General features: G+C 45.5%; 1 protein-coding gene across 2 annotated transcripts in view; it reads right to left on the minus strand.

Moving 5' to 3' along the window:
• Positions 1-2153: 2153 nt before the first annotated feature.
• The window catches only part of LOC135895809 (sodium-coupled monocarboxylate transporter 1-like), a 58524-nt gene continuing 37989 nt past the window's right edge, over positions 2154-22688 (minus strand). For both annotated transcript variants that reach the window (XM_065423992.1, XM_065423993.1), the window contains 11 exons: positions 18567-18640; positions 17977-18117; positions 17056-17185; positions 16239-16327; positions 15762-15871; positions 14429-14496; positions 11086-11172; positions 8294-8454; positions 6015-6112; positions 5510-5628; positions 2154-3813 (listed from right to left, as the gene is read on the minus strand). In XM_065423992.1, coding sequence (XP_065280064.1) covers positions 3703-3813; positions 5510-5628; positions 6015-6112; positions 8294-8454; positions 11086-11172; positions 14429-14496; positions 15762-15871; positions 16239-16327; positions 17056-17185; positions 17977-18117; positions 18567-18640 — 1188 coding nt within the window. In that variant the 3' untranslated portion in view covers positions 2154-3702. The remainder of the gene's footprint in view (positions 3814-5509; positions 5629-6014; positions 6113-8293; positions 8455-11085; positions 11173-14428; positions 14497-15761; positions 15872-16238; positions 16328-17055; positions 17186-17976; positions 18118-18566; positions 18641-22688) is intronic.

Below are 22688 nucleotides of genomic sequence, written 5' to 3' on the forward strand. Positions count from 1 at the left end.
CTTTCTTTAGGTCGAATCCTAGGATAGCTTTGGCATTCCGACTTGTGTTTTCTCTAATTTGATGCTTAAGTTGGAGCACTACATCCTTTGTAGACAAATTTCTCCGGAAGCCCGACATTGTAGGGGGGAGAACGTCCTTATCCTCGAGATAGTTAGTCAGTCTCGTTAGGACAACGTGCTCCATGAGTTTGCCCACACAGGACGCGAGTAAAATGGGTCTCAGGTTCTGCAACTGTAGCCGCTTGCCTGGTTTAGGTATTAGAATAATCTGGGCCGTTTTCCATTGTTGTGGTATTGTACCAGATTGCCAGCATTCGTTTATATACTTGGTAAGTTGTTCTAGAGAGACATCATCGAGATTTCGGATCGTCTTGTTTGTTATTCCGTCCAGTCCCGGCGCGGATGTAGTGTTGAGCTTTTGTAGAGCTGCTCTCAATTCCGCTTCGCTAATCTCTTCATCTAATCATCTGTTTTTGGTGCCCGTGTAATCTGGGCAAATTGTTGGCTTAGCCCGAGATAAATACCTTGCGGCTATCTCATTGATAAATGTTGCTTTAGTTTTGTCATATGCATGTAAGATTTTGTTTATGTTTTGTCTGTGCGTGGCTTTACTATGTGGATGACAGTAATTAATTAAAAATTGCAAGATATATACAAAATCACATTACGGAATATCTCAGCTTTCTATAAGAAAGTAAATGTATACCGCCGTGCGTGGTTAAAAACAGTGGTTAACGTAACAGATGTGAACGCACGACTTAATTAGCTGTTTTTACTTAACAAGCGTTAGTGCAGCATATATGACATGACCCTTTACTTATGCACAGGCAGAATTGCTACTAATGGCTGCAAAGGAGTCTTGGAATCCCATGTAACTGAGTCGTGTGTCGCGTACTATTTGGGTGTTTCGCTGCTTGAAACGCATTTGGAAGGTGCTTGCAATTTTTGTGTGTTGTGTCAAACGCGAATGCGGAATGCCTTTCAAAACTCGGTGACTAGCGCTACTTCGGAAGTTGAGCGTGATCGTAACGAAACTCGGGTGAGCTTGTTAAGTGAAACTTGCATCAACCAGAGCCGCATACAGCTCCTACAGCTGTATTATCACTCTAGTCAAACACACATCATTGCTACTGTCGAATAGTGAAATGTGGCGGTGGCAGTGAAAAGCTGAGTAGCACTCGCACTTGGCGTTTGGAAAAGCCGTGGCAGCCTCTATATTATAGTTAAAGATGTTCTGCGCTTGGGAATTAAGATTATTTAGATACCTTTTCTATTTTTCGAGACCGAAATCGAGAAACACATTGAAAAATTGGAGGACGCTTAAGCTTCGCCTTCAAGAGTGGGACTCGACAGCGTTCCCGTCGACCCGCCAAGGGGTATAAGACAATGCGCTACGGCACAGCGATCACTTACGATGCGCCCCGCATCGGACTTAGCGCCCACCTATCACGCGGTGAGCGTCGAGCAACGCAGCGTTCGGCGCGGCAACGAAACGTGCGCCTGAGCGAACGGAACGAACCAAAGAACTCGGTGTCTCGGAGGGGAAACGATCTACGCCAGCCGAACGTCGTGATCGGCACGGGCAGAGAGATAGATAGTAATCTAAAGAAAGGAACGGCGCTTGATTCTGCAACCGGGAGCACGGCGAAGCGTCGTCAGGGGAGAGGGAGTCCCGCGACGCGCCTGGCAGCGGTCCCAATGCGCGCGCGGTGCGCCTCCTGTCGGGGCAGCGCCGTACATTGAGAGGAGGGGGTCTTCAGTGTTTGCCGCAAGATGGCTCTGCGCGTGCGGAAAGCGCAGAAGAAATGCAGCGGAAACGCAATTCGCAACTCGTGTAATTGTGACTTCTGTACGTTACATGTTCATAATTACCGATATACACCGCAGTATAACTTTCCACGGCTCGTTTCGAAGGCAACACCGCATTCACTAGAGGCGCGTTTGCACCGCTTGGAAGCATCGAACTCGTGGCTGAGTGGTAGCGTCTCCGTCTCACACTCCGGAGACCCTTGTTCGATTCCCACCAGGCCAATCTTGGAAGTTGCTTTTTATTTATGAAGCGCCTGCCGTGATTTATCGCTCACGGTCAACGCCGCAAACACCGACGCCGACGACACCGGCTTTTCTGCGACACGAGCTCCTTAACGCTATCGCGTTAAAAGGCAAACTGCGTGTGGTCCTGGTGCTCGACGCACTGTCGCGGATGTCCGGTTTTCCATGCATATCCATAACCGCTGACCCCTGACCTTGGCTTTGTGACCTTATATCGCTTAACGTAGTTCATAAGCACGCAATGCTTCAGCCAATATTACGTGCGTAATAAAGCGAGCATACACGAAAGCCGCATAGGCACGGTTTTAAGAGTTTTTCTTGGAAGAGGGTGTTCTTATGAATTTGAGCGATCTGATACCAGTACGAATAATTCACTGTATATAGGAAACTGTTTCAGCGTTCACGGGTGTCAGTGCGTTCGTCTTCTGTTCTGACGGTAGGATAATTCCACTTTGATCTAAAGAGTGGTGAGAAAAGAACAAAGGGCAACGACCTTCATTTCACAGAAGGCCGGAGGTAAAGCTTGCATCAGAGGGAAAAGTAAAGAGAAAATACGGAGATAAGTTTTCAGAGGGCAGGAGCTAGGGGGACTTCCTGGAAGTGTTTTTCTCGTGCTAGGTTTTAAGTTCACAGGTGAAACAAGTGAATATCAAGGGAAAGTTGGTTGTATAGCGCATCCACTTCCTGTGACGAATGCATTACACAAACAGACTCGGCATAAAAACAAACTAAATGAGGCTTGAGCTTCCTTGTGATGTCCCTTGCTGTTTGGAACACAACTCTATTTGAATGTCATTCAACCAGGCTTCATAATACTTTTTTTTGCACTTGCTAAAGACCAGCAGTTTAGGCTCACATTCTCACGCGTTAAAGGAATAGCGGGTCACATATCGCAGGTGCTTTAAAGTGCCGACCGGTTTCAAGCATCACTCACGAGGGCGCTATCACGCCGTACTATTACTGTCATGGCGCATGGAAGCACTAACCATTGTTGTCATGTACAACAAAAAACCTGCGTTTTTACAATTTTACCCCGGGCAACACGTTATCTGTGGACAATCTTGGCTGGCTTGTTGCTTAGTGTAACGACATTCTTCTTTCGCGCGCACCAAGTGCACCGTAACATGCGACTCTCACGTCCGAAAAGTGTGCTGCGTATCTTAAACATGGCGCACGAAATAGATTGAGGATGATGACGCATGCTAAAAGGCAACAGAGAAGTAAAATTATCACCTATAAAACAAGAAATCACGACACGCGGAAACCTGTAGGTCTCTCAGAGAAAAGCGTTACGCTGAGAAATAAAGCGACGCGAATAGTAGGGCTTCAAACGCGACGTCTCTATGTCTACCGGACACGACGCGAGGTAGTGAAATTGAATCAGACGAAATCGAAATCGAATCTCCTTCGTAGCGAGTGACAACAGTCCTGTTGGACCTCTACACTTCCCAGGCCATCGCGATGGCACGTGTATTTGTTTGGCGTCTACAAGACGACAGCCTTGAATGACATCTCTGGCTTGTACGATCCCCCCTCCCCTCAGGGCTCGCGGAACTGTTCTAAGGTTCCTACGCATTTTCAAGTCCCGCAATTTCAGGTACACAAGCGGCGAAAATAATTTTCCGCCGTAAAACACGTCTTCTTGGATTCCTAAATGGTGGTGTGTTGTGTGCCATCGTCACTGGTCATGGCGAGGTTCACGTGGCCGTTGGAAATTCTGAAGATCTCGCGGAGTTTCTGCGGTTTCTCGGTGGCATTTTTCTGCAAGAATGAAATTGTAAGCGCATGTATCAGTGGAGGAGCCACGGTAGCGAACATATTAAAGCACGTTGGAAATACACAGGAAGAAAGCTAACGGTTGAGAACTATTCGGAACGCATTGTTGATTAAGAATGGTAAAATTATAAAGTACTAAATTTTAATGTAAGCGAGAATTCAAAATTCTTGCTTTTATGAATCTCATGCGGTGGAAGGTATATATATATATATATATATATATATATATATATATATATATATATATATATATATATATATATATATATATATATATATATATATATATATATATATATATATATATGACACTTTATGTGTTCTACTAGAACACATAAATACCCAAGAAAGCGGATGGGGAAACAGCGCCGCGGTAGCTCAATTGGGAGAGCATCGCACGCGAAATGCGAAGGTTGTGGGTTCGGTTCCCACCTGCGGCAAGTTGTTTTTTATACACTTTAATTTCCATTAATTTATCGTTTCTTTATTTTATTTATTAAGCACAAGTAATTTCCCCTATGTTGTCCTTGGTGTCAGTGTTTGTTGGCTGCGCACGTAGAAAAGCAAGAGCGGCACGCACACACGCACGGATATATATATAACGCGCGCCATTTCAAAAGCGTCTTCTTCATTGACTCTGTCCTAGAGGAACAATACCGTGACATCACCCCCGGCTCGACATGAAGCCACCGCTTGCGGCGGCAAATGAACGGCTGCACTTGGTAGGTCAGGCTGTACAGTACGTACTGTAAGGTGGCGTGGGCGGATAAAAGGTCAAGACCGAGGATGTCGTCGTCGGAACAGCGGGTGAGGACGGCGAACAAAACATAAATGTGGCGGCCGGCAACACTGACACGTGCGGTACAGAGGTGAGCTACGGGAGACGTGCCACAATCAACCACATTTACGGCGCATGATATATAGGGTAGGGGTCAGAATTTTCTTCAAATGCTGACGGGGATGAGAGCTCATAACAGAAATATAGGTGCCGGTGTCGACCAAATCTGTAGCAGGTAGGCCATCCACTTCAACGTCGATCAGGTTCTGATTGGTTGAGAGTGTCAACAGAGGAATTTGAGGGCAGGTCGTAATAGCAGCGTCATGCCAGGAGCTGCGGCCGTCAGTTTCCTGAAGGAAAACGCCGGGAGTATAGGACGCTTGGGACGGCGTAGTGGAAGTGAACGACAAGGTCGGCGTCATGGTGAGGGCGAGTGGTTGTCCTGGGCGGCGGTCGTAGTGTTCTGGGCAGAAGTTTCTGGTTCAGCTTGGGTTGGCACCTGGTGCAGACTTCGGGGTGGATAGACGAAACTGGAGAAGCTTGTTCGAGAAGGCTATGTCCAAGGACTTCGTCAATGCCGTGAAATGTGTCCGACACGTCCACATCGAAAGTAGATGGGCTTGTCAGGCGTTCTCCACGCATCCGGATCGCGATAATTCGGAGTAAGACCACGGCGTTGGAGAGTTCACTAGAACATGTTGCTATCCAGGATTTCGCGACTGGCACGATTAAAGCGTGGAAAGGTGACTGATTAAGTCTTTTCTCATAATTCCCGCGCTTTTCAGGGCTTGATAAGCTGTAGATTTTGTTGCAAAAGGAGAATGAACGCGTCAAAGATATCGCTTTCCTGTGTTTGCTTACGCGTTATTTGGCTTGTGTTACGTTACCGTTGGATATACATACCTCCGCTTTCGTAAGACCATGTTTTTGTTCCTTGTGCTCTTTGGCACTCGTCCTGAGGTACAGCTTCCTCACGAACGGTGCTATTAGGCTTGGGTCAACATCATTTGAGTTCTTGAGACCTGCGGGAAGGCAGAGTGACCTATAAAATTTTTTTTACTATGCTACAAAGTTAAGTACGTATGTGAATAACTTGAGGACACTTGTCTTGTCGAACTAAATAAACGAAACAACTACTTCAATTGCATTGAAAACTGATATTTGTATCTGCTTTACATGCACTACCATATGCAGCTTAACAGAGTTATGATATATTTATTCTTGGCATGGTGTTACGGAGCTGGCTCCTGATTAAAAAGTATGCCGATTTTCGAAATTACTTATATCTTCGAGAGTCTATAAGTAAGATCTGCTGCAAACAGTCACTACAATTGTTATTGAAGATTATTACCATGGTATTTTTCTTCGCGTTCGTACTACCAGATAACAGCGGGACAGAGGCACTCACCACAGAGTAGCGTAACAACGACCGCTACGAGGAAAGTGGTGAGGAAGCTGATGACGGGAATCCACATGTAGGACACATGGTACAACTCGTATATGCCCCTGTAAACACAAGCCAAAACAAAAGACAGTTCCAATATAAATTGGGGAAGGGAGGAGGCGGTGCTGTGCATGCGCCCTGATTTTAAGAAAATCTAGATCAGTGTGCTATCTCACCGGGCGACACGTAGGGAACGCCTGTTCGAACGCGAAAAGAGGGAGAGATAAGCCCATCATTGATAGTAGGAAAGCAGTTGGAGAGACCGTAGTTTCGCTAGTGTGATACTTCAGCGATGTGGTGATCAACTCCACCGAAGGGGGTGACGGTCGCTTTGGTGATTCACTCTAGGATGAGAGCGGAAAGGGCCAGACACAGGATTAAAGTTCGAGTATAGGCTCCGTTTAGATAAGGTGGAGGGCTGTGCCGGATAATGTGGTGAAAACGCGCGCCACGTTTTCACCGAAAGTCCTCTGCCGGGGATTATGATTTAAGATGCCCGATAGTGAAGACCGAGGTGAGAATTCACCGTACGCGTATGTGTGTTCTTTCCGCTTATGCTCATATTACGCGCTTATTAGGTACTTTCTACGCTGTGCCTTGCCGTAATCCGTTTGCAAACGCGCAGCTTGCTTAACGCCTGCGGAGTACATGGTCGCAGAAAGCTGGTGTAACGTTCTGCTCAAATTTTGCCAATGGTTAGCGTCGCTGGTTCGGGCATTATACGCGAAGAAGGCTGAAACATGATATCCAGGTTTTGTTTTAGATCAGCATCGTGCTCAGCAAAAGAAGTTCGTAACTAGTACTTGTGAGCCCTTTTCTGTACTGGTGTTGTTCGTAAAAGTGAATTCCAGGCAACTATATGGTGTTAGACATATCAGCGAAGGCGGCCGGAAGATGGGAAAGGCCGATTACGAATGAAGAGCTTTGTGAATTCGGTCCCTGGTGCTTTATCACCGCAACCACGCATGGTGACTACAAATAATTAACTGATAAGTATGCGCTCACGTGCCCTTTCCTCGCATTTTGCTGCAGTGAGGTCGTTGGCAAGGAAGTTTCTATGGTATACTATAACCTGCGATTTGAATCAGTGTAGATGGTGGCGCCATGAAGTGCATGTTGAGCATGGCTATCGATGGCAAACAAATGCATTAATGCGCAGACGTTGCGCAAGCGAGCTCCCCTGCGACTGATTGACTATGAATTGATTAGAAATTGACTAGATTGATTAGAAATAACGAACTGATAGGTATGTGCTCACATGGCTTTCTATGCTGGTATAACGTATGTACACGTGAACGGTTCGGCGTCGGGAAGTACTACGGGAACTTTTGTTGTTGCATCTTGACATATCGCTGCCAAATTGAGAATTTCGCACGTAATGGCGGGATCCGGCACAGTGGAATATATTGAACAAAAATTCCATTGCGAATGGACAGAAATAGCATACTTTTGCAATATGCTGCGATTCTAAGCCAGCCATTCAATGCGTACGAAGTTTGCGCCAAATTAAGAAATTTCCCATCGCGCTGCTGATAGAGGACTTGACAGATTTTCAGGCGCTGCTCATTGCGGCACCGCTGGTAAACCACCTAGCTGCTGACGCTACCCATGCTGCCAGTGCCGTAGTGCAGCGACTCTTTACACTACTGCCGAGAGTGGACGCGCCGCAAGAGAGCTTCTCCGTTTGGCACGCATTATGAAATCGGCTTGCCGGAATAATCTGCAGAACTGTAATCGTCAGTTACACAATCAGGTTCCGTTATTACGATCGTTGTTACCGCCTAATCTCCCACGATGTGACGCAACACTGCGGTGTCTGACGAACGACGTCAGACTTCCCAGTGTAGTCGGAAGCAGACCGAACAATCCAACTTTTGCCAAAGCTGGCTAACACAGCTGGGAGCCAAGCATTGCTCCTCATAAACTCAGGAAGCCACACGATCCTTTCTGCAGTATCTAAAGCGACATATTATAGTGCCCTGCTGCGAACACACTGCACCTTATTTAGCGCACATAATCAATCTCGATTCTTGCTTTCTCTCTCTCGTTCTCTTATACCCTTTCCTACGTGCAGAGTAGCCAACAGGGCAAAGTATAGTTATCTTCCCATCCTTTCCTTGCAACTCTCTCGCTCTCTCTCTCTCTCTGATAAGTACAACGACATTATTATTGTCAGGCTACGAATGAATGAAATGGAAATGTATGACAGCTATCAGACCATGACAGGGGTCAGCTGATCTCACCCGGAGTGGTAAGTCCGATGAGGGGGCACCCTAAGAGTGTAGTTGAACGTGCACTCCTCGAGCGTAGTGAGGGCAGCCACAGGTTTTTTAGGATACATCATGCTTCCGATGGCCACCCAAAAGGACAGTCCCATGCCCGTGACCATGGACAGCAAAACAACCTGCGGCAGTAACCCGAACAAAAAAAATCACGCCGGACGAAAATTTGTGGTTCTTCGCTTTGTTGACACGAGTAAGGGAGTCTGACTTTAGTCAAAATGGGACGGCACTGGGACGACGGTGTGACAGCGTTTCACAATGAGACAACACACAACCTGTCAGACAGGTCACATGCGTAACCGAAGTCGTTATTCAGAAAGCGGCATCCAGATTACATGTCTGCTGCTACAAATGTTTGCGCATGATTTACGAGCTTGCTTGCTGCTTTGTGACTCATTTCGCATCCGCTCTCCGTTGTCTCATTGGATAGTTATTTATCATGCATTGAATCAGTTTTTTTTCCTTATTTTCTTGTGACAAAGCGCAGAGGGCGCCATGGCGACTGTGGAGTTCTGTGCAAGGGAGTTGTTGTCTCTCTAACGTCGCTAATTTTCTTAAGGCGGCTGCAACTGTCTTTAGCTTCCTGACGCTACTAAATATTCTGACGGAAGATTCCGACATCTTTTGCAGAGTGCTATGTTGTCAGTGACAGGTGGTACGTGACAATGAAATAATTGCAAGTTTGTTTTGAGTCCAGCGAAACAATTTCAAAAACAGAATATGCAGAAGTGGGTCCCAAGGTCATGAGATTGTACTCTAGAGAAAACGAAAAACCTTGTTTAATTGCTTACAGTGCCTGTAGCTACGGTATTTTACAGGGGTATCCGAATAGCGAAATTTTTAAATAAGATATGAACATTCGAGAAAAAACAACTTTCAAATATGAAGTTGAATATCGGATATTTCCAGTTTATTAGAGTAAAATTAAAAGTTGCGTGTAGTCTGTTCGGCTAAAAGAGGTTGTTTACATTATTCGATACATGTAATGTAACTAACAACTGGATCTTAGGTCAACTGTCAATACTTTAAGTGAGAAACGAAGGAAACTAGTATTACACTGGTGCACGATGACAATGATATTAATGAAAAATAAATGAACAGTATGTCCCAGATGCATGTAGCAGAGTAGTGCTCTTTTTGTAGGAATCCATACATGATGAGGTTGACCAAATACTAGATTGCTTTGTATAAATAGACAGCGAATTCGTAGGCTGCCTAATGCGAGTCATGCTTACTCAACGGCTAGTAAGTATAGTCCATAAGTGACCTCCTCCATGTGCTTGTCCAGGAACCGGATCGTCTACATGACTGCAATTTTCTTGCACCAAAATAATTCAGACGAATCTCCATTTGCACCAGTCTATCTCTCTGCAGACGGCCAAACCGTTGTTGTCCTTAATTAATAACGCTAAACCGAAAGAAATATTCGACAACTTCGAATAGTGAATTCTCAAATCGATACGAATCAAAAATACTATTTCATTCGTATTCTAAATCGTATTGTGTTATCCTGCGCGGTTATAATAGCCCTTCGTCAGCCCTTTAAAGAAGGACAAGTACACATGCCGCATCCTACACGCGCCTCTCTAGAATAAAGTTTCATTGCTTTTCGCAAATGTAAGATTGGTTTTAGGTACCTTCCACGTCTACTTACGACGCTGCCGTAGCCGTAGTAACGTCACAGCAGTGATCATTGTCGTGCACCCACGGGAACGTACAACGTTTCAAGCGCGGAGTTTGGGCAATAAGGTTTACGAGCAAGTGAATGTTGTATTGAATATTATCGTTTTGCTGAATGCGGGCCCTACAAAAGAACAGCGATTGCTCAGTAGTTGGCGCATTCGGCTCTCAGCTACATCTAGGTGCACTGCTGGGGGTTCCATCTGCACTGGTACGGGTCAGCGAAGTTTCCTTTCGGCCATTTTTTTCTTCCTGCATTGTACTTTGCCCCGTTGTGCCGACAACTTTATGGCGCGTAGTTACTGTGGTCGAACCTTTAACCAGCTATTTCGGTAAAATTAATGCTGCATATTTTCAGCTCGTTCTCACCCGTCATGAAAGATACTTCGAACCTGCATCACCAAATGGTTTTTGAAGCCACGGCATGATGGAATTGTATTCCTCTTCCTAGCAACCAAAGTGTTCAGGTGAACCTATGCTGCCAGCTAGGCAGTTCGATCGTTTCACTGTCGGGCAATTCCTAGGCGAAAATATAGGAAAAATAATATGGAGTGGGCGTGGCGCTGACACTTTCAAGTAGGAGGATTCGCCAAAGAATGTCGTCCAGGGAATGCAAGTGCACAACAGAAATGCGTGTAGCAAGGTGCTGCGCAGCGTTTGAAAGTATTTAACGCCCCAAATGCAACTGTTGGGCTATGACAGAAGGCGTAATGTAGGATCCCGAATTAATTCCATTACTTCTGAACTACTGGTGTTCTCTAATTTTTGTGTAAACATAAGTACATGAGCGTTTTCATATTTCACTTCCATCCAAATGCGGCCTCTATACGGCGGGGAATCGGACCCGCGACCTCGTATACAGCAGCTGAATGCCATAACCTCTGAGTCACTGCGGCGGGTTAGTGCTGAGTACGAGGCGCTATGTTGCAAAAGAGCTCTGCTGGGTATCTATTTTGACTTCACTTTAGTTTCATTGAGCAACAACTGACTCCAAGTTCTATTGGAAGTAACACGTTGTTGTGCACAAGGATACTGAGCGCACCAGAAATGACGTGCATGCCCAAATTACTCACCCGGCTTCCGCACCATGGAACTAGCAGACCGACGAAGAATGTGGCCCCAGAGGCGCCTCCGAAGGATCCAGTTGTGACAAAAGTGGCCTAGGTATCAAAATGTAATCACTCGGGATGAGTCCGTCTCTTGACACAATCACGCAGGTCAATATATACAAACACAATAACAACTTTTACGATGCAGGTGACATAACGTCTAGAATTTTTATCTGCTCTGATATCGCTGCGGTGGTGGGCTAAACGCAGTTTTCGCTGTCTCATAGCCTTTGATATAGCTGTCCTGCATTCGCCAACTGATGTCGCATTCACTAACTCATATGCCTTTCTCAAGTGGAATGGTCTACAGCTCTACATGCGACACATGCAGCTGTGAGGAGACATTCACACACATCCTTTGGGTCTGCCCGCGCTTTAGTGTTGAGAAGTGATCTGAGCAGTTCTCGATAGGGTGTACAATCGTACACTATCAGAACAAAATGTTCTAGGCTAGTACTCCCAAAAGAAATCTGCGCTGAAGGCTATATCTGCGTTGCTGAGGTTCCTGAGGTTCACGGACATACATAATAGAATGAGAACGCTGCTGCAACTAAATTGCTACCGCTGGATTGTGCACGTGGTCTACTTTATTTGTGGTCCTTTCGCTTTCACTTTATTTCCACTTGTCCCTTTCCCCGTGTAGGGTAGCCAACCGGTAGCCAACCAGAAATAGCTCTGGTTAATTCTCTCTGCCTCTGCATATATAGCCTCTCTCTCTCTCTCTCTCTCTTATTTCATGGCAGATTTGATTGTTTAAAATAAAGCATGCTGAACCAGTAACGCCTTGCGATTGCACTGATGAATGCCATCGTGACAATTCTATTCCGAACAAGCTACAGCGCAGTGGGTCACATGATCAGCTTCATCGCTCAAATTGCTAGAAGTTGCCCATGTTTCCAAGCAATCACACTTAAAATTGCAGGGTATTAGCCAAGAAGCAGGGATTATAAAGTTATTGTGAATGGGGTTTGCGGGCTCTTGGTTTGCGAAACAACTTCAAAAACAAACTACAACAAGTTATGTTTTACAGAAGCGAATCCTTCGTGTATGCTGTAGTTACCATGGCTGTTTTGTAGACCTTGAAACAGCTCCATTATTACAGCGCTACTCCCTTCTTCTTGCAGACAGAAGATAGGGTATTCTTTTTTTAGCAGCACGAAATTTTTCAAAGATCGCCTATGGCAGATAGCGCATTTCTAATCCTTGATTTAAATTACTCGATGTGGCGGCCATTACTTCTACGAGAAATCAAAATGTTCAATTGAATAATTAGCTTAATAAGGCTAATTACCTCTAATATTCCCTTTTTAATCTTCCTTGTTCCCTTCCACCCTTCCTTGTTTGCGCATAAACGATCGTACTTATGGTCTACTAAGCAATGAACCGACTATCCCAGCAACATGTACTTCAGGATTCATATATCAATAGACAGAAATATTGAACAAGAACTTAAATTTTACCGCTTCAGAAAGCTCCTTCATAAGAGAGCTTAGTGCATTATTACTGGCCGATCACATTTGCTTTCACTAATTATTGATGTTTTGTTTCTTTTATATTTGTATGTTTATGCATGTATGACCTAACAAAAAGTTCATATAGATAGCATTTGTGCTAATGTTTTACGTGGCTTACCTATTCCAATGAACAAATGTCGTAATCATTCTTGTCAATGAAATTCTGTTCTCTTGTGTGATATGTATGTGCGTTTTATATGTATTCATTTGTATTGATTAACACTGCTCTTGTAAGCGTACACATAGAGCTGAGACATCTGTAAGACCTTTCGTGCCTTTAGTCCCAGTCTCCCCTCGCTGGGGCGAGAAATAATGTTAACTCATTCACTCATGAATAATAAATTAAGTTACAATGCAAAAAGCAATATAATTAAACAAAAGCGCATAGTAGCTAGTGAGTGATTCAACACAGCAGGCACGCGCGAGTAGTACGACACAAAAAGGCATCAGAGCAGAAAAATGAACAAGTACTGCATGCGCACATGGAGTCGTTGAAGCCATTGTTGAAAGAACGTATGTTTCATACACAGCTGTCGCCGGACACGCGTGAAGGCAGCGTTTGCACAAGCTCTCCAAAGCCGCTCAGGACAACTCCGTCCTGAACTTGAGCTACCAAATGATCAGTATTTCCTAGATAAAAGTCCTCGTGAACCCATGGAATCGAGTGCACTAGCTTTGTTTTATCAAAACAACCTCGTTTTAGCTGTGCAACGAAGAAACGAACATGCCGAGGCGCTGACCTGATTACCAAACACGTGTTGCTTTTGTTTAGCGGCCAGGTCACCCAGTGAGGCCCTTCGTGGTGTGGCGTGGAACAGCACTTCGTACATAACAGAAAGCCTGGGCTCTCCCTCCGTGAGGTTATCTTATCTTGGAAAGACGCCAACAGCGTCGAAAACTGTACTTAAAAAAAATCGCACACTCCTTGTGTATCCACCTATTGAAACTAGGAGCTCCGTGCTTACGTGCGTTACGGCTGAAGGCATCCTGACCGTTTGTTATGTAGGAGATCCTGTGCGGCATAATCGAATCGATGGATGGAGTTTTTCAGAGGGCAGGGGCGCCTTCACGTATAATAGCGCGCAAGCTCCAAAACATGTCTCGAACTAGCACTCTCCCGTAACCGTTGGAAAGGGCGTCGAGATCTAACGCTACGCTTTCACGCTACCTTTGCTACAGGGGCCTGAAGCCTAGGTAGGAATTCTATTCTTTTATAGCTTTTTCTGTGGGGTTTCCTTAGTTGCAGTACCCCGGTAAGGCAGAGAAGCAGTTTCACAAGGTAGACTATGTTTGGATATGCGCGGTAAAGGCCAGTGCAGCTTCTGTGTATTTGATTCTTTCTGATAACCACGCGCTATCAGCGTCGACTCGAAGGTAGGTGTGATGGTGCATTTCTCAAGCGACTCCTTATGATTGGCGGAGCAGCGTTGCCGAATCGCATCGTCTGCTTTAGACGAGAGGCACCTATGCCGTGCACTCGGGGAAGCCGAGAAAGATCTTCGAGTCGACGCCAGCTCTTTCTTAGTGTAATGCTGAATCAATCATTGGTTATCGGCGCGTCGAGTTGAAGCTGTCGTAGGCTTAATTCCGGCGATTACAAAAGAAGCTTGATGAGCGCAGCTCTATAGCTTTGGCGTTGCTCTTCGGGCATACCGAAGAACGTTCAATAAGAGCAACAAAGAACGCTTGAACGCTTGCGCTTGAACATTTTTCAGCGCTAAATAAGAGCTCAGTTGCGTGTAAATAGCGTCAATACACGGTAGGTGTAAAGCGGCGTCTAAAGGCGGTCTCACCGATAGGATGGAAGGCAGGCTGCCGGCGAGGAATGCAATGACCACCGTGAGGAGACCGTAACCGGCGGCTGAAATGAAAAGAAAAATATATGTTCTGGTCACTATTAATGGTAGAAAGAACAACAGGGGCGGCTTGCGCGAACATTTCATAACGAAAATAACAAATTTAAGAACGCGTTCTTGTGCGGTCTAGGCGTTATCTATGGCACATTTAAGAACGCGTTCTTAAATTAGTTATTATTTTCGTTATTAAAAGTTCGTGCAAGACGCGCCAGGTGCAAAACAATATTTGCCAGTCCCCGTCTGACAGTGCTACACCGCAGGACTATTAATGCTGGGCATACTTGAGCTATGTGGAAGTTACACGCTGCGGGGCCAGCGATAGGCAAAACACGTGCTTGTATATCAATATAATATGAATGAAGATAAGCAATAATTATTTAACGTGAACAGAGTTCACTCGGCGTAGTTCAACATTGCCTAAAGAGCAAAGAAAGCGACACGAACCCGGGACACAGGAAAGGCGGCGATCATAAGCGCTTGTACTTCCCGTCTTTCATGTGACCTTTGTTAGCTGAATTTTTTTCAGTGATGACTTTCACAAGGGCTGTAGTCGGCTCCAGGTAATAATTTTAATTATACGCCCGAAGAATGAACAAAGAAAGCTTGGCACACTCGCAAAACAGACACTCCAACCAATTTCTCCACCACCACGCTAGCGAAGTGCTTCATGAACACCGAGCAAAGCCTCACGATCACCCGTTTTGGTGCGCTCTATGATGTGTGAGACGATTGTATGTAGGATCCCTGTATGATACACTCACGAACGGGAACCAAGGTGAATGAAAGCGACTGTAGTCACATGAAGTGCTCGAGTGAAGCAGAAAGTACAGAAGGGCAAGAAATAAAAGTCTATTTTTCATATCTAAAGGTGCCATCATAATGGGCATGTGCTAAAATTCTTTGAGCAATAGTAGAAAGTTGTAGGGAACAAGGTTGCTTCGGCTCACAGCTGTAGCTTGCAGTTCCAAGCGAATGGAAACTCAGTAGGTGTTGGAAGTGGGGCTGATACTGTTTCCTTTTCTTTTTTTGCAGTACTGTGTGCCTTTGCACGAGCTCGGGCTGTCCAGAAAGGGAACTGACTTCGAATCGCCCGATTCTCCCTTGCATCGTGTTTCAACCGTTCCTGTTCTAAAATACGCTCTTATCCGACGTGCGGAAAGGAATGGCTGATATAGTACACACAATTATTTCGCTTATGTATTGATTCTGTGTTATAAGGACGTTCGATTGTAGCACAGCAGGAAGTTAGTGGCAATCTGTCCACGCATACCGATTGCCTTCGTTGCCCACATGGCGCCTCTCGGTGACAGCTTCAGCTTCGGTTTTAAGAAATCCTCCCATGTGGTGGCAGCCAACGCATTGTAGCCAGACGACATCGTGCTGTAATAAAAACAACACAAGCCTGATGCTGAGAAAATCCGATGTCACGAATTGGGATTGCTCAAAGACAACTGACACAGGCTGACATAACCTTTCCTACTTTGATTTGGTATCAATAGCACTGAAACAATACCAGTTCCCACGCCAAACAAGGCGCCGATGTCGGATTACTGATGCGAAGTCACCTTGCTTTACTTGATGATTTGCTAGCTCGCTAAAATGCTTGCTAACGTTAAGAACTCGTTATTAGTATTATTAGTGTTTGCACCATTCTCGCCGTCGCTGCTTCTCCAGCGCACCAGGTGCGTATTGAGTAATTTCGCTTTTGATCTTTATAAGTAACAATATAGCAGTGCTCCCGTCGTACCTGAGTGATCCGCTGTAGACAGCTGTGACGAAGAGCCCAGCTATGCCGGGCAGGTAATCCAATGTGTCCATTACAAAGTACGGCATCAACTGCAACCAGAATAAGTATTTGGATAAGCTATTTAGTCTTTGTTGGTGTGGTTGGTAACGTCAATTTTAACAAAAAGTACCGGATTTATGGGAGAGCTTGCTAACACTACTAAAAGAGCAATTTAGCCGTGGTGATAGGCTAAGGTGTGCACTGCAGATAATTTATTTGCTACAACGGGAATTGTGGTGACTTAACTTCAGAGGTGACAGCAGATCTGTCGCTACAAAATGCATTCGTTGTGTTCTTGGATAACGCTCCTACAGCCAGTCAAAAGAAAGTGCATCAGTGTTCTGTACATTTGGTATTATCATTGCTATCAAATTTCTTCGCTTGATGAGGATGGTCATCATAACACTCGTTCGTCTTTAGCGAGCCACTGCATGAGTTATTTGGAAGACTGTCTGCGTAGCTCCACTTCGACATGCCAACACCACGAATACCTAAGAAAAGACTAACATAATGATCAGTTACACATTCTACAGCTTACTGGAACCTTTCCGAATCCAGTCCAATAATTCCCACACGCTTCTCATATGTTATCTGTACAGTTTTCACAAAAGTTGTAAGGATTACGTATGAGCTCCGCAATATTGCCGCCACAATATCTGTCGAACATACATGGAATTATTGAACTGCATGCGGAATAATTCCTCCGGGCTTTTAGAAGTCGTAAGCAGCCTTGAAAGAGATGATGCAAAGCGTTTACCCTCCTTTTTTTTTCACTTGCCTCGTCATACTTGTTGATAACGGACGCCTTGACGGGGTCGCACTGTTCATAGAGCGTGAAAAGCACCAAGCCACAGAACACAGCTAGCGTCATCGCTACTGCTACGCCCAGCATGTTGATGTACAGCGCCCTGCGAGTGCGAGCCTGCGATATGAAAGGTGCATCGGAACACGCGCATCGCTGGCTAAAAAGGTTAAGAGACAATAACATTGTCGCGAAGCGACTCAACCTCTGCTAGAGTCACTTTGTACTGAAATTTTCGTGCCGCCTTTACAGGCGAGCCCTAATGATAAAACACATTTGTCAAGCGGTGGAGTGGTTTGCAGAGTTGTCGCGAAACGACCACTTCCGATGTTTGTAGAACCATGCATTACAATGACTGTAGATTCTTCTCAAAAGTGTTAGTGCCACCATTGTGATTACCATTGTGATTACCAAATTGTGATGCTCAGAACTGCGAACTTTTTGATCAAGTGCGGTAGCTTTGATAAATATCGTCATATGCTTACAGTTAAATAAACAAAAAATATTGAGCGTACATTAGGATACTAATAAACTGGTTATTCAAATGATTGCTTTACGACACCGACCAAAAAATGGGCAGGGTATGATTACACGTAGGAACTAAGGCTTAGCTGCTAATACAGTGCATGGCACCTCAAGCGCACGAATTGTGGCATCTGTCGTTCGCATATTGGGGCTGCCTTCGTAGTCGTTGACAATCGCTAAATGAGATAAATATTTTTTAATCGTATACGCTCCAGCTCAATCGAAGTAACTACCATCCCAAAGGTACACAATCTACTTTCCAGATCGAGGTTATCTCCGCGGTGACCTGCAGGGCAGGGATAACAACCCATGGCATTGTACTCTGACGAAATCGGCTCATCGAACACGCCCGTTTTCCGAGAGCAGACTCACGTGCGTGCCTTGCGAATGGAGCCGAGAGCGCAGAAGCGCTGTATCATGCTCTGGTTGGTGCAGAATCCCATGCTCCAGACGACAGAGCAGCCGATGACCACGTTCCAGAAGGTGAAGGTCTTCTGAAAGTCGAAGCTCATGCTTGCCATCGGGAAGCAGGGCGGAAGAGTCTGTTAGCATACGCTCGCTGTGAATCCACCGCCCTAAGCACTCAAAACACGGTATCAGTTACGCTGATGAAACACTCAAAACACGGTATCAGTTACGCTGATGAAATTCTCTTTCGAAACTCTGCATTTCTTATTTTCGACGTACTTTTGAAACGCTTTTTGATGTTTGGCCCTCTGTGGATCAGCAAAAGTTCTTGATATCAAGGCGGCGTCACCACTGGTATTCGGCTTTTGCGTCTTTTCTGGCTTATGAAGCTTCTGACTGTAAGAAGCTTTATTTTTTTTGGCATTGCTGAAGGGCAATTTACTAATACGGCTGAAATCGTTGTGACGTTGTGACGCACTGCAGAATTATGGCCAATGCAAATATGTTTGTTAGATATAATGTTCTTATGTTAGTCGTGGTATACTTATACCTACTCAAAAAACTCCAGTAGTCCACGTTTGTCGACAGCTTCAAAAACTGCAGAAGGTCCACCAGTCATTATCAAGCCCTGGAGAAGAAAAAAAAAACAACAACGTTTCAGCCTTCTTGTTCCGTTAGCAACGGAATGTTAGCGACGAGTCTACTTTGTCTGGTATGCTCAACCACACCTGATCGCCTAGCGTGTTTTGCCCTTGAGCACGTGACTCGATTCCAGCACGGGGCAGCGCGATTTCAGGGCGGGTAGAATGCGAATGCGGCTTTACACGTCAAGTGATCATGAATAGCTAAATTCATTCAAGACGCTCCACATAGCAACAAAGTTCACATATCACGAATCATAGCGTTCACACAGCGGCGTCTCCCGTAGTGCTGTAACCTTGACATACACAACCAAACTAATTGACTGGCCACATCTGAAGGTTACGCAGTCTATGAGAGGTGTTGTAGTTGAAGCTGTTAGATACATTTTTGACCACCTGGGCTTCAGGCAAGGCTCGTTACAAAAGAGTTGTCATTACGCCTCCACCGAAGAGATGTAAAATGTGGTTGATTATACTTATTTCCATCATAAGCATGCATTCGACGAGGCAGATTTTTATGCGAAGGCATTATATATTTCGGCGTTCGTACCTGGCGAGAATATGGCGCAATTTTTTTGTTAAATTGCCAAAAAGTTTCACCGACAATTATGATAGTCCCTAATACAAACCTCACGCCCAGCTGCTTAGAGAGAGAGAGAGAGAGAGAGAGAGAGAGAGAGAGAGAGAAGGTCATTCTTTATGAAAAAGGGAAAGGTTAGCACCGTCTTCTGCAGACCTAGAGGGAGTACGGCTCAGCACCAACTAGCAGGTGGAGAGTGGTGGCAAAAGAAGACAGGATAGTTTAGGTGTTTTGAATTCGTGATATATGATGGCAAATAATTTTATTCTTAAGGACAAGGTGCTCTCGGCGGCGGTGCTGAGCCTCTACTGGGGCAGCTTGTTTACCAGCACCGGCAGACGAAGCGTTTCCGGCGGTTGCGTCACTCGTTGTCCAGAAAGACAGTGTGAACACGGGAACGCATGGCTGGCACGGAGCGCATTTTCTAGCGGCGGCGGCGCAGGCGCGGTAGAGCATGCGCAGTGGTTCCGACGCCCACGCCCGCGCTTTGTTTCCGTGCTGGCCGCATGCCTGCTCGTGCCGGCACTCCGCTTTCCTTCTCGCCCCTTTTCGCACACCCTCCTCTGCTTTCCACCTCCTGGTTGCGCTGCACCCTCCTCTCAGCTTTCCTCCTCGTGCCTTTCATCCCCCCGCTGCGATCCGCGTTTGCTTTCATCTTTCGCTGTGCTCGTTCGCTCGGTTACGCCGACGCCGACACGGGCGCCTAAGGGCTGCGCGCTAAAAGATCCATAAAATACCGTTCAACTTATGTGTGATGGCAGGTGACATTATATACATATTTTAGTAACGCTGCAAAAAGTCAGCAGTCACGATGCCGAAAAATTGGCAGTTTCGCCCGGAAGATGGAGCACTGTCGGGGATAGCTAGATTAATCGCTGCGCTTCAAATCCTCGTACGTTGTGACAAATATATACGGTGTGATATATATTGGATAAGGTGGCGCCACTGTGCATAGGTTATATAGGTGTATCTCCTGAAAATAAAGTTGTTGAAGTTAGCGCATTGTGGTGTCGTCTCCCTTTCGTCCTTGTTTGCTAGCGCTAAATATGCTTTCAGCTTACCAACACGCCCAACAAATGGCAATGCTGATAAATATATGTGGGTGCAGCTACACGCGGATGCGACATACGCGTTCGCGCCACAATTCCAGGCGCCCTTAAATGCTTTAAAACGCCGTGTAGGGCGTGTAATGACACCGCATAGACGCCACTGCGCTGCCCGTAAGGAGCGGCGCCAGTGAAATTACCTCACTTTCAGATTGTAAGTGCTAATATCGTTATGTACTTTTTAATAGCCTGAGAAGATATGATAAAACGCGCGCGCTGTGAATTAAATGTATGCTGCAATTCCTTAAAATTCAGAGGAATAATTTACTCAAGAACATAAGAGCTGGTGTGTGCAACGTTGTCGATTGAATAGTATTGCATCTACCTTGCATGTACGATCGACATAGGTAAAGATACAGTGTACATATTGTCACGTTGTAGTGACGGTCAAGAACAACACAATAGCAAAACTTTGAATGACGAAAATAACTTAATGGGCGAACTTGTGCCCTTAGAAGCAAGTGACATTCAAAGCACAACGATATCGGCGAACACAGTCGGCGATCGTCGAAAATCTCATCAGCGGGTCATGTGCGTCGGCTTTTACACATGAGTCGCGGCGGATATGCATGAATTATACATGAGCTGCGAATATCTGCAGAATGCAGCCGCCAAGAACGCTTTGCCTCGTGTCATCAAATGTCAAACGCACATATTTATAAAATTAAAGTCATTCCACTCTGTGTATGTGGACGACCAACGAAGCTGTAGCACATGACACAGGGTTAGACAAGGGTAAAGGTATTTATTTTGATCATTTGGTAATAGCAGTGGCGATAGCTTTGAGATTACTGTGATATACAATAATTGTTTCGGTTACAACCTTAGACAGAATCTTGGTCAAAGTTAAATGTATACAAGACCGTTGGGTAGATGAGCGACTTGGATTGGTGCGGCTCTTCAAACCAAACTTTTCTAGCACTAACTGAGTGAACCATTTCTTGTCTGCTTTTGAAATGTCCACATTGAAGTCTCCAATGATGATTGCATGGGTGGGCCGTGGTGACACTACCCCTGTGAATTGCGTGGTCATGAACTTCTCGATATCACACTTGGGTGTGCCTGGAGACATATGCAAAGTGAATGTCACAATTCCATCTTTCGCTTGTACGGCACAGACATTCCCACAGTCGGTGGCACTGTCCTCTTGCGAGTCAAGGGTGCATGGTTGTACATACATTGTGTCCTTTGCGTATATGGCAACGCCTCCTGCTAGTGAGTCCATGTGCTGTTCACAAACGACTTGAACCTTACGGGGCTATGAGCCATTGCATTTCTTGCTTGCTTACGGGGGTGTGAGCCATTCATGATCACAGCTTTCCACATGCTGTTCTTTATGTTGCATGTGTGATTAGAAGGAATGTAAGCACTGTTCGCTTCACTGACGGCTTGTAGCATCTGCCTTACGGGGCTATGAGCCATTGCATTTTGTTTTGGCTTGCTTAGGGGGGGTGAAGGTATGAGCCATTGCTGATGATGATAGCTTTTATGCTCGCACACCTGAAAATTTCACGGAACCCTAGCCATGAGCAGCTTCGCTGCAATACTCAATTAGCATTTACTAAAGCGAAGCTTGCTAGCGAACCTTCCCGGTCTTTGGCGATTGATGCTGCTGGTGCTGCGGCTGCTGCATAGCCAGATCGCTTACACACAGGACGTCACTCGTATGTATCAAATCGGCCTTTGTGTTGCGTTATTTGTACTATACCCCTACGAATGTGCCGGTGGCCGGTTCTGTTCTCTTCGTAATTACGCAATGAAATCACAAAGGGTCCATGAATATCCTCACCACAGCAAACATAAGCTTTTTCGAACAGATGTCGGCGTGTTTAGTAGGTCGTCCTGTCGAGTAAGGTGGGCCGGTCTGGAAACAGTGCAACAGTATGAGCTGGGCTGATTACGTAGATGACGTGATGAAAAGTGGGCCGATCTCTGAGGCTGTGTGAGCTGCGGTCGCTTGGAACACACGTAACTACTCTGCTGCAAAACACATTGCAGACGATGAACAGTTTTATAGCAGCTAATTAACCGCTTCAGTAAACTTCAATTTACAGAGAACCTGAAATGTGCGTTGGATCTGCGTATTTGTTGTTTTTTTTCCCCATCTACCTGTGCTTGACTCGTCGGCTCGAACCGTTTCGTTGGAACCTGCAGTATTTCGGAATTTTTTTTCGTTCGCTAACTGACGCGTTCCCCTCTGCTGAGAGAAATTAAATTAAGTGAACATCAATGCTGGAAGCTCACTGACCGTAAGAGGTTTTCACGAACGCAGTTGGCTTCTGCTCGGTCTCTTCACGCTTGATTTCCCGTAGTTGTGACGTTTCTTCTTAGTTAGCAGTATTATTATTC

Source organism: Dermacentor albipictus, chromosome 4, assembly GCF_038994185.2.
Source record: "Dermacentor albipictus isolate Rhodes 1998 colony chromosome 4, USDA_Dalb.pri_finalv2, whole genome shotgun sequence".
NCBI classification, from domain to species: Eukaryota; Metazoa; Arthropoda; class Arachnida; order Ixodida; family Ixodidae; genus Dermacentor; species Dermacentor albipictus.